Here is a 12228-nt window from a genome sequence, read left to right as displayed (position 1 = left end):
CACACACACACTTGTACCCAGCGGTTTTGCTGACACACCTTGGTGACACTCGGGGCAGCATTGACCCTCCTGGGTGACGGCCAGGGTACCCGGCGGGCAGGTGGAGCAGGATCTCAGGTAACAGGTCACCTGGGCGTCGTGACATTCACACTCCCTGCAGGTTCCATCCGTCCAGCGAGACGAGTCCTGAGAAGAAGATGCACAAGAGTGAGTGACTAATTAGGAGAAGAGACGAGCTGATCAGCTACAAAGGGGAGGAGCTTGTATTACGTCATTTTGGTTCAATAATTTTTGGACATATTTTGGTAACAATTACAAATTATGAGCTGTTGTGTTTGTACAACCATTTTCGCTACATTTTTCATTCATTTTCTGTCTTTTTTTTTCAAAATAAAAGGTCCAGTCAGTCAATCAATCAGGCAAAAGTGAAACAGGAGTAGCCAAAGTGAGAGGATAAAACTCAAAAGAATTTATTTGTGGCCATGAAATACAATTTGTTCCCACGATTTGATTAATTTGTGGTGGCAAGATAACTTTTTCCCAATTTTTGATATATTTGAGGGGAAAGTCATATCACATGGCCTCAAAAATAACAAAATTGAGGAAATGAGTTATAAATCTCATGGCCACAAATGTGTTGAATTGAGACCACCAAATATTTTTGTCCGATCTCTGGTCCCTGCAGAGCTCCAGGAGGGAGGGACGCTATGCCGACCAGGCACTTAGACGAATGCTAAAAAGCGAGGTGTTCTTTTTAAAAGAAATCTCACTTTCATATCCATTTCTTAGAACAGTGAGGATGATGACAGCGGCTCCCTGAGGAAGCCATGTTAAGTCAAACCTCTAACACAAGAGGAGACCACAAACCTCAGTGACAAGTGAAACCTAGCTGACGTCATGAGCTCCCAGTCATACACCACTGGTGCTGGGACCAAGGCTAGCACACATACATACATACATCACCCCCTGAGAGAAGCACAAAACCTGCAGCCCTGAACGACGGGAGAGAAAAACCTTCAGTGTCTGTTGTCTCATTAGGAGCGACGGTTATCCTGCAGGAACCTTCTGTACCAGGCAGAGACATTTCAGCCTCCACATTCCGACAGAACGTTCATCTCCGAGGCAGAATAGTCCAGCCTCTTCTGAATACACAGAGATTTAACCACATTCCAGCTCTGTCATACAGAAACATGTCATCATGGCCAGTGACCGTCACATGTTCCAGCCATTATCTGCTTTTAATTTGAAGGAGTTCAAGGTGATTCCTCCAGTTTGAATCCCAAACACTGGACAGCTCTGTCACCTCCCTCCTCTTCCTCCATCTGAGCTCAATCAAACTGCCTCGGCGTGACCAGCTGGTGCAGCACGTAGAACCACCTGACTCGAGCTCTTTCGCGCTCATCCACCGTCGTCCAGTTTTAGCCCGCATCACAGTGTTGTTGTGGATTACTGAGCATTCGTCTGGATTGAGAAAACCTGGATCATACTGGAGTTTGGAAATGGGTGTCATTGGACAGTTTAGCCGTCAGTCTCCATTAGCTCCAAGCTTAATATACGTGGCTGGTTCCTTCTGCATGCAGGAGTCACAGGGAAGTAATCCAGAAGAGAAGAAAAACTCATTGTGAGTATTGGATGAAGTATCACCATTTACACTGACTAAGTACTGGTACTTTAAGACATTCCACCACTGAAATGTGGCCTTGTGTGTGAAGTGTCTATTACTGGAGCCTCACATCAACTCGGCAGACAGATTTCATGGTGAAGTAAGAGAACTTGTACACCGTAGAATCCTGCACATCCTGTGCTGGTCACGTAAGAACAAGAGATCAATTTTGCCAGACAGTGTTAATGCGCCTTGAATCTACTTAGAGGACAGGAACAGGTTACAGTGATAGTTTATTACTCTTTTACACTCTTTAGCTCCCACTGTGATTACAGAAACTCAAGCCAGTAAGGAAATGCATGAAAAAGGCCCGCTGCTTTGACTTTCCACATTCGTCTCTCTTCAGAAAACAACCCCTGCAGCTGGACATGCATGCATGGATGCGTGCGGGTGAAGTGTGTGTCTGCTTTGTTTACTGCTGGTGAGGCGGGAGGGAAAAACAAAAGAAGAATCTATTTCGAAAAGATCAGAGCTCTCCCCACACTCGCCGAGCGCCGCGGCCTTGGCTGACCGCCCTGTAGCGCTTCACCAGCAGCCCTCGCTCGGCTCCTCATGTAAAAATTAAACCTTCTGGGTTTCCAGGGCTGGTGGAGGAATAACGTCAAAGACGACGCTCTAAATCAGAGATCGATGATTGCTGCAGGCTAAACCTGATAGCGCCGTCATAACTCTGCCTGGCTGTTTATAGTTGTGCTCTTTATTTCTGTTCATGCTGATGTTGTGTGTGTGTGTGTGTGTGTGTGTGTGTGTGTGTGTGTGTGTGTGTGTGTATCAGCCTCCGCTCAGTCAGACTGTACCTTTCCTTCGGAGAGCTGAGAGTTTAAAGAAGCCCCGGGGTGCCTTTGTCTCACCCACTCAGTTTGGATTTCTTGCCTTATTTTCCAATTCTCCACACGTGTTTGTGTCCAAACCAGCTCAGAGCCAAATCTAGATCTATGATAGGAAAAGTACCTTGTAGGAGTTCCCCTCGTGCTCGCAGGAAGGTTCCACGGACGAACACTCCGGGCAGCACTTTCCCGGCAGGTGAACAAGCTCTGATCCCTGGCAAACAAAAAACATGTTTTCTCTCAGTCAAATCCCTTCATAGGTTTGCCCATCATTCAGCACTCTGTGACCGAATAGTCTTACATGTTCACGGCACACACAGCAAGAGTAGTCGATACTTGAACAGAGTCAATAGCAGTTTTTCCTCAAACTGTCAATAAATGAGTCTTTAGTTTCGTACTTCTTGTTTTATTAATCATTCAATAAAATGGAAAATGAGACATTTAATTACTTGTTCCTCACACTTAAATTCTCCCTCATACAGTATTTTACTTCCCAGTAAAAGCCAACGTCTAATTACTTCAAGTGCTAACTTCAGTTAAGCAACTCCATACAAAGTGTATACTCCATTGCTGTATTACTATTTCAGTTAGCTGGGAAAATAATCACCCTGTTTGCCAAATACTGGGAAAAGTCTTCGCTATTAGCATGAGTTATACTGAACCCTCAGCCAAGACAAGTCAGATTTAAGTTTTACATTTTCTTGATTCAACCTGGAATTACAAGGTTTAAAAACAAAACATCATTTTGTTCCCCCTGATCTTTGTGCAGCCAAAGCCAAAGCCCTACAGGAACCTTGTGAGGGTAAAGTTCAAAAACAGCACGGAGCATCTCGTAGTCAAACCCAAACATCCCAGATTGCACATCAGAAGTTAGAACAGACGGGAAATCACCGCGAAAAACCCGGGAATTAACAATCAGCGAGACTAAGAGTTGAAAAGAATGACGAGGAGTTGGAGAAACAGAGAGGAGGGACTGAACAGAAGCTGGAGTTACGGGTCTTGGATGTTGATGGAGTAGAGCAGTGAAAAGCGATGTCAAAGGTTGGAGCCGGGTGATGAAATAACTGACGGAGTTGATCACTGTCTGGACCTGCACTCCTGGATTAAAAAGAAATGTCTGAACATCCACCTTTGTGTGCACATATTGATGTTTGGAGGGGAATATTTTCCACCTTAGCAAGAACCCAGTGGCTCTTCTTTTCTGTTGTTATTATCATCATTATTATTATCATTGTTGTTGTTGTTCTGATGACAGCAGCTTCATGACTACTGGGTTACAGGTGGAGAACAGCAGCAGCCGCATTGATAATTATGCATAACGACATGCAGGCTTATGAATCCTTGGATAAACACAGTCAAACCACGCATCGATTGCACTGGAAAGAATTGATGAAATTGATAAAAAGCATGAACAAGAGATGAAAACAGGTCTTCTCTGAGAGGATTGTGCAGCAGGTGTGTGTTTTGGACCGCTGGGATCTGGCATCTGAAAATCATTCAGAATGTAAACTTGGATTTCCAGCCTTCCACTGGCTGTTTTTGACTTTGAGGTGTATTAAAAGCTTTGAAAAGTAGTCTTTTTGAATTCATGATGAGTCCAAACTTTCAGGAGGTCGAAATTATGATGTTTCCAGCTGGTGAAATACCATCAAATCCACCTGCCATGGTCGGACTGCTTAACACTACATCACCTCTAGCGGCGCTTCGAAACCTGCCTGTTTTGGTGCCGCCGCCGCTGATCTTCTTCTGGTCGAGTGCTACTTGCTGCTAATGACACTTACCAGCAGTAATTATCACCCTGCAGCATGATTAACGAGGCCTTATTTGGTCATGGCAGGGGATATCAAAGCAACATTATTCAATCTGCTGGAACGTTGGCCGAGGTGCCGTGGGACCTATAACTGGGTCGTTTTAAAGGATGAAAGCAACAATTGGAACACCCACTAATAATCTTAACAAATCCTTCTCTTTGTCCCCACAATCTCCCATGTTCATGTTTAACTGAAACAAGGCGGGGACGCAGGAAGGCTGATGAGTCCGTGTTCATCTGGGACCGAGGGTGGCGTTAGTTAAAAAGATATGATGCATGAACTGATTGTAATATCCGGGTGGTAAGAGCAGCACAGTTGGGTTCTACGAAGTGAACCAGCATCTTCTCTGACTGGGTCTTTACTACGCGTACCCAAAACACGAGATGCATTCATTCAAAAGACTTTAAACTCAGCACTGCACTCGCTTGGATCACTCCTAGTGATCCACCTGCAAAGTTGGATGTTGATTGGATAAATGACTGGATGAGTGACTTGATGAGTGGACCCTGGAGAGCCCTTGAACATACATCTACAGTATGTTTTACATAATGGAGACTCAGTTCCCTCTAGTCAACTGTAATCGAAACCTTTGAGGCCACCAGAGAGGGGGAATAATCAGTCACGCATCAAACAACAGAGCTGGAGCCTAAACCCGGCTCCAGAGCTCTCCTCACACGGAGGCCTGCATGCAGAGACTCTCATTGCTCTTTGTCAACGATGACGTAACACTCAGATGAGTGACAGGGCAGGACAGATTATAGCCCCTCAGCTGAAACAGTTGGAGAGCAAATGGTCAACTCCTGCTGTAAGAGACTCTGGAGGTGTCATCATCAATGAGCAAGAGTTAATTAACTGTGAATTCAAAGATTCTTATACTGAGTAATACGATGCTGCGGGCAGAGCGCGAGATAACAGCTCGGCTCATTTCTTGAAGCACGTCTCATTTCCTGTATTAAATCGAACTCACGTGAACTGGAGATTTCTATTAAACTTAACAGAATAAAGCCTGAAAAAAGCAACGATGCCGAGAGGTGACAGCCGGGCGACTGAATTTCACTGATGCAGTCTGGAGGTGTTGTCTCCTTTGTTGATGACCGCCAATGTGTGACTTTTGACCTCATGGCCTTGTAAACAATAATAATAATAAAGACTTTCCACGGGTCGCTGCTGCCTCTGGAGACAGATTCTCCAGATCAGGCAGATTTGAGGCCCGAGCTAGTTAGCTTAGCGCAATGAATTTGATAATTGTTTTGATCCATGACCTCTTAGTTTGTTCCATCAATGAAAATCCAGAAATGATGTCAAAAAACAGACATGGACAGAGGATAAATGAATACAGGGATGGCAAAAAAGCCACTCTTGATTATTCCTCTGCACTGATCATGACAGCGCTGACCCTGTCGTCTGTAAACCTGGAGGAATTAAATATTTAAGCATAAATATTAGAACACCAATGAATACTTTTTTAATCCAATGGTCCTGGATTATTAAGAACCATTAGAGAAGATTTGAGAAGATTTTTACTTTGCCTCGGGGAAGGGCAGATGTATTAAAAATAAATGTCTCCTTGAGATTAGGTTACATCATATCCTACATTCCCCCTCAATCTCTCCCCTGCTTAAAGAAAGAAATATCCTCTTCATTTCCATGTAAAGTCCCAAAAGCTAGAGTGACCCTAAAGAAGTTGTGTGTGTCGAGGAGCACAGGCGTGTGGGAGCCTGATTTGAATCTCTCACTTTACTCAGATTGTACCTACATCCTCCACACGCGTACCTCCAGCATCACTGCCTCAAATCTGTTCGTAAGGTTGAATAATCCATTGACACACTTCTCCGTTAGGGTGGCTATCACACAGGGGTTTGGCATATTTACACAAGGACTTGACATACATCAGGGAGGACTGATGAACCCATTAGCACAAAAATAACTTGAAAGTGTGCCTGTATAGGTTGGCATGACAAATGGCATAGCATTCTGAGGCGATTTCACAGACCGTGGGAGTGTAAAGTAGAGAGTAACTGTGACGTCTTTCATTAGCTTTATAGCGGGCCATCTCAGGGGCAGGAAATTGGATTTCTGAGCGCTGACAAGTTGAAAATCTGGGACCACTTGAAAATAAAAAAGGTTTTTAGGAGATTTAACCTGCAGGTAAAAGCCAGCCTGTGTCTCTGCGGTCAGCACGGTGACGAATGAAAGAAAGAGGGCGTAGAAATGTGTTCGAAGGTAACGTGCAACATCAGCATGAGATCCTGTCATTTAGCATGTAGCCTACATTATTCATGCATGGATATACGATTTTCAATCAACATTCAACAGAATTTGTTTGAGGCTACATTGGCTGTGTCTCCATAAAGGGATTCTGAGTCACATTTTAACATTTAATAATCTGATGTAGCAAATCTTCAACTGACTGGCCAGCGAAGGAACACCAACGACTGACAGACAGACAGACAGACAGACAGACTACTTTATTAATCCCTTTCGGACGTTCCGCCAGGGAAATTGCACTCTCCTCAACAAACATTCACAGCACTGTTACCATAGAATAGACTGGCATTCCTGACGGTCATTCCTCAAGACATCTCTCCAGTTTTCACTGGTAGCTGGCTGGAGGCACAACTTTGAGCTCACCTGTTGTATTTCGGCCATTTCTTCTTCTGCACTTTCCTTTGCAGCTATTGTAACTTTGCCTACACCGCCATCTTCTGACATAAAAATACCTCTACGTAACCTGCTAATTTGCTTCAAACCCCATGATGGAAACGGCAGCAATTTGCATTTCCCCAAATGTGGCATTTCTAAACTTCGTTTGACATTTTACTGTAACACAGCCTGGAGCTCGCCTCTGGCTTCCCTCCTCTGAGCGCTGTACATCGGTGCGACCTCATTTGAGCAAGAAACCTCCTTATTTATAGTGTGGCTTTCAGGTACCACAAGCTAACTTAGAATTCTCAGGTGAGACACTGTGGCCCAGAGGAACAGATCAAATTTTACCCTTCATCTTAATTACCAGTAAATAAACAATATTCAATAGTAAACCTTCCAATCCCATGCAAATGATAGGTTACCACAGGGTAAAGCGAGAGTTATAGTTGTGTGTTGGCTCTACACATTTGCAAAATCTTTATACATTGATGAGCATTTATATTTCTGCGGTCCAGGTTGGATCGTGCTGCTTTTACTCCACCTTCATGCTAGTTTGCGAGGCTTCCATGCTGCTGTGCTGCTGCCTTGTGTATTTTCAGCAGGGAAGCGCAGCTACGCAAGCCTCAGTCAGCAGTGCCAGGTGCCGCTGCATTATGTGCACACAACAATTAACTCGGCTCTAAACTCAAAGCAGTTGCACTTGTCCTGCTTTTAGGAGCAGCAATGACTTTGTGAAATATTTGCAGAGCTCAAACTGCACAAATCTACATTCTACATCGATGTGTGAGACTTTCATTCAGGCGTACCTGCAGGCATTCCACACGGCCACACTCAGCTCTCTGGCACAGGACCTGACCCCGGTTGCAGCTACAGAACTCGCAGCCTGTGCCGTTCCACATGTCTCCATGGTAATGCACCACACCCTCATACAGGCAGCTTCCTTTGGCAGCAGCACACTCGTCACAGCACTGCCCGGCTCGCTTTACTTTGGTCTGACCCTAGAGGATAGCAGCAGAGAGAGAAACGTTGTTGTGGTTTTCATGTTTTGAGTTTAAAGGAATGAAAACTGAAGTGTGAGACAAGACAAAGAAAATCTGTGCAGCTTATAAAAATGTGTGTGTGGTTGTGTTTCAGCAGATAAGAGAATGACGCAGAGTGTGTGTTGCATTATTAAGGGAAAACACGCCGAGCAGCAGTCTGGTCCATCAAACACTTCTTGTGGCTTTATTTCAAAGTGCTGAGAGGTGCAGATTTACTGACACTGCAGATGCAACTCTCTCCAGCCAAGAAGTCAAAATCTCCTGTATCTCACCAAAACACTTCACATTATTAGTGCAAGCATCCACTGGAAGTTTATGCACACAACAGTGCACATAGTTATTAGCTCTGTTTTTTCCCCCTGATATCTTCTAATTTCAGAGTGGTATTTTTGAGGCTTTGCATCCGCTGGGATTCTCTTTTTGCAGCACTGTTTTCCTCCTGCTTTCATCAATCAAGGGAAAAGGCTCTTACACTTTCTCATCCGTGCCGGGAACTGAAAATAGTTTTACTTGAAGTTTTAAAAAATGTAGAAACTTTTAAAGAGTAAAGTGATTTACAAAGGTTTTGAATTCACAGCAAGAGGACGACACATGATAAGCACTTCCTCAAGTGAGGGTTTCCTCTCTGAGGGTTCCTGATAAAAGCATTGGACTTTAATTAGTTTGTGTGTACTCACTGCAGCAGAAACAGTATAACAGGCTGTTTTTGTGACAAAAACTGAAATCAGGAATATGACTCATGAAGACTGGTATCATCTGTTTGAACAAACATTATTGTCCATCTTCCCCAGAGCCAGAAAAGAAGATAGGGAGCCTTCTCCAGGGAGACCCACACTAGTTAGCTTAGCACAATGGCTGGTAGTGGGTGGGAAGTGTTAGCATCAACTAGCTCTGGTCCAGGCTAGTTAGCTTAGTACAACGACTGGTAGTGGGTGGGAAGTGTTAGCATCAGCTAGCTCAGGTCCAGGCTAGTTAGCTTAGTACAATGGCTGGTAGTGGGTGGGAAGTGTTAGCATCAACTAGCTCTGGTCCAGGCTAGTTAGCTTAGCTCAACGACTGGTAGTGGGTGGGAAGTGTTAGCATCAGCTAGCTCAGGTCCAGGCTAGTTAGCTTAGCCCAATGGCTGGTGGTGGGTGGGAAGTGTTAGCATCAGCTAGCCCAGGTCCAGGCTAGTTAGCTTAGCCCAATGGCTGGTGGTGGGTGAGAAGTGTTAGCATCAGCTAGCTCAGGTCCAGGCTAGTTAGCTTAGCCCAATGGCTGGTGGTGGGTGGGAAGTGTTAGCATCAGCTAGCTCAGGTCCAGGATGCTGGTGTGTCCAGCAGGAATCCTCCTCCTCATCATCATCAGTAGCAGCAGTCGCTCTTCTAGTCCTCAACAAACCTTTGGTTCTGTTGACCCAAGTTCCAATGGAGCTTTGGAGGTGCTGCGTCAAATCACTGCTCCCAGTCAGGAAAGTAGTTCCGGCTATGTGTCTGATTCTATGCCGCTCCACCTGATTGGCGCGTGTTTTTTCTAACAATGAATCACAGCCCAGAAATAACCAACATGGTTTGAGGTAAGTGCACATGCTATCTTTACTTGACCTCACTAGTACTTGTGCTGCCACCACCAACTCGTCTGTCAGTGGTGTGTGTGTGTGTGTGTTTTCTGTTTCATTGTCTCTGACTTCACCATTGAGCCACCAGTGAGAGCTGCAAGCCAACATTTGCATACAATTAACAATTTAATGCCACCTGGTGTTGATATGCATCTGTGTGTGTGTGTGTGTGTGTGTGTGTGTGTGTGTGTGTGTGTGTGTGTGTGTGTGTGTGTGTGTTAGACAGCAACATTTCTAAGGCTTTGCATTGTGAAGCATCTCTGCATCTATTTGCAGTTTCTTGTTTCTTTCAAGTATGTGTTTGTGTGTGTGTGTGAGAGAGAGAGAGAGAGAGAGAGAGAGAGAGAGAGAGAGAGAGAGATCTGTCTGAAGCTTTTTTCCCTCTCATCAGGACACATTCTAACCATCGTATGGAGTACATCTCTGCATCTGGAGGACCTTCTGTCCAGTCCTCCAGGGCAGTTTAAGGGGTTCAGACTTGGTCTGTGGCCATTTTCACACCCTCCTCATCTAGTCTGGTTGAATGTAACACTGGGTCATTTTATCAGCTTTGATTACTCTTATTGTACTTTACTTACTCTGTTATAACAATAATGTCATTTCAGTTGTGAAAATGATTCCCAGCCATGCTGCACTCGAGCTGGTGAGTTGGTGTTGGAGCAGCTGCTTCCTCATGTCAGATGTGTTGCCAATTTGACATTTTGCATAGCTGATGTTGCAGGGAGTGTCGTCTCTGTCAAATTTGAGAAGTGTCACCACACTTGAGACCGTCTCTGTCTTTCTCTCTAATGAGCAGCTCACTCTCTCACCCTTATGTGCCCTCAGACACCAAACGTTTGCGGATAATTTTCATGTAAATTTGTTCTGTGGAACTGACGTAATTCAGTTTCCTTAAAAATACAAAGTTTGGAGCCAAAACCAACTTTATTTGAATGTGATTGAACAACCTGGTGATCTCCACAAATCTTTCATCCCCACAAGAACTCAAATTGTCCCAGCATACTGAGAAAAACAACTGAGATCAATGCAGAAAAGTCCATAACACAAAACCCAGAGTTCTTCCATCCCCACACACTGTGGTCCCTGGACACCGTAGGAAAGTGGTTTTTTTAAACGTGCCTGTGTTTGTACCTGCTGAGACTCACCTGCTCAGCAAAAGGAGGAGCTGCAAAGCAGGAAGCAAATGGGGCTAAGTTCATTAGAGGAGAGCAAACTTGAGGACCTTAGTGAGTGGAGAGTGCAAGTGACTGTCCCCACAACTGCAGAAAGACAGGTGTGGGTGTTTGTGCGTGTGCTCACCTTATCACAGGTGACAGGCCGACAGGTGTGTGTGTGACACCTAGACTGACCCCGATCACACACACATGTGGTGCACGCATTCTTCTGCCACTGCTCGCCATTCTGCAACGATACAAACTGATAAACACATATGGACTTCACCACACCCACCACACACACACACACACACACACACACTGAAGCACAAGCTGTTTGTCAGGAAATTGTTTTGAGTTCATCTGAATTCCTTGAGTGGAGTCTAGTGTTCACATCCAGTACAAAGAAATGCAAAATGAACAGAAGAAATTCTAAAACAGGCATCAAAAATTATGGATTAAAAACTGAACATGAAAGGTGTCCACGTGTTTGGCCTCATTTGGAGCTTATCTTGTCATTACTTCCTCATTTGCCTGACTTTTCCTTCTTCAAAGCTTCAAAGTTTATCTTCACACATAAGGGAGGATTGATTTGCTCGTCTCTGAAATGTCCAAACGTCAGATCGCCAGTCAGATGAGATTATTAGCTCGTCATCTCACGATAAGATAAATTAACCTGTATTCATCAGATCGTATCCCAAGATCCCAAAGCTTGAGATAACTCTTTTTAATGAAATATAGCGAGCTAATTGTCTCCTTATGCTAAGATAACCTCTCGTTATCTCGTGCATACATGTTTTTGCCAGTATGGCGTTCCTCTGCTTCTGTGCCTTTGGCCATTTAGCAGAATTTTGGAGTAAAAAAACACCGCCAGATTTTTCAGGGACTATTTTTCTGACAGGATTAAAATGTCTGTGGACATAAAAATGACATATCAATTCAAACCAATCAACCATCTGTGGACTTCAGGTGTTGGTTTTAATCCTTCAGGCACTGCCGCTGCCAAGAAGCAGGTTAAAGAAAATACGAACAAAACAGCACAGAAATACTGAGAAACAGGATCTCAAATCAGCTGATAGTTGTCGTCTTTCTCAGAAAATCGTCCCAACCCTTCAGACGTCTTTCATGAAACTGCAAATTAGGTGGTAGAAGTTCAGCCCTCTGTGTTTGGCGCTTTGATTAACTGATGTCTCATTCTGAGACGTGACTCAACTCTGTGTTTCAGACCACAAGTGACGGTTTGACTCCTGCTGGAGTTGTCAACTCTAACAACAAGTGTTTTTGTTTTGTTTTTTTAAATTATTTCTGTGTAAAGTTTCTGCTTGTGTTTGTGTAGTTTGGTATAGATTGTGTGTGTTTCCACTTCTCCACTGTACGTCTGACATGAGGACGTGTGTGTGTTCCTTCCCCTCACATTAAACACTCTCAGATGTGTTTGTTCAGACTTCTTTAGATCAGTGTTTGAACTCAGGTTGAACTCGGGGTTCTCC

At 44.3% G+C, this 12228-nt stretch overlaps 1 protein-coding gene across 3 annotated transcripts in view; it reads right to left on the bottom strand.

Annotated features, from left to right (window-relative positions):
* The window catches only part of fras1 (Fraser extracellular matrix complex subunit 1), a 191661-nt gene that overhangs the window by 114152 nt on the left and 65281 nt on the right, over positions 1–12228 (bottom strand). For all 3 annotated transcript variants that reach the window (XM_086205777.1, XM_086205778.1, XM_086205779.1), the window contains exons 8-11: positions 10884–10985; positions 7754–7945; positions 2615–2704; positions 39–186 (exon numbers count right to left, since the gene is read on the bottom strand). In XM_086205777.1, coding sequence (XP_086061903.1) covers positions 39–186; positions 2615–2704; positions 7754–7945; positions 10884–10985 — 532 coding nt within the window. The remainder of the gene's footprint in view (positions 1–38; positions 187–2614; positions 2705–7753; positions 7946–10883; positions 10986–12228) is intronic.

Source organism: Aulostomus chinensis, chromosome 6, assembly GCF_037954235.1.
Source record: "Aulostomus chinensis isolate RoL2024-O1b breed Wild chromosome 6, RoL_Achi_v1.0, whole genome shotgun sequence".
Lineage (NCBI taxonomy): Eukaryota > Metazoa > Chordata > Actinopteri > Syngnathiformes > Aulostomidae > Aulostomus > Aulostomus chinensis.
This window is presented reverse-complemented; position numbering and strand designations above follow the sequence as displayed.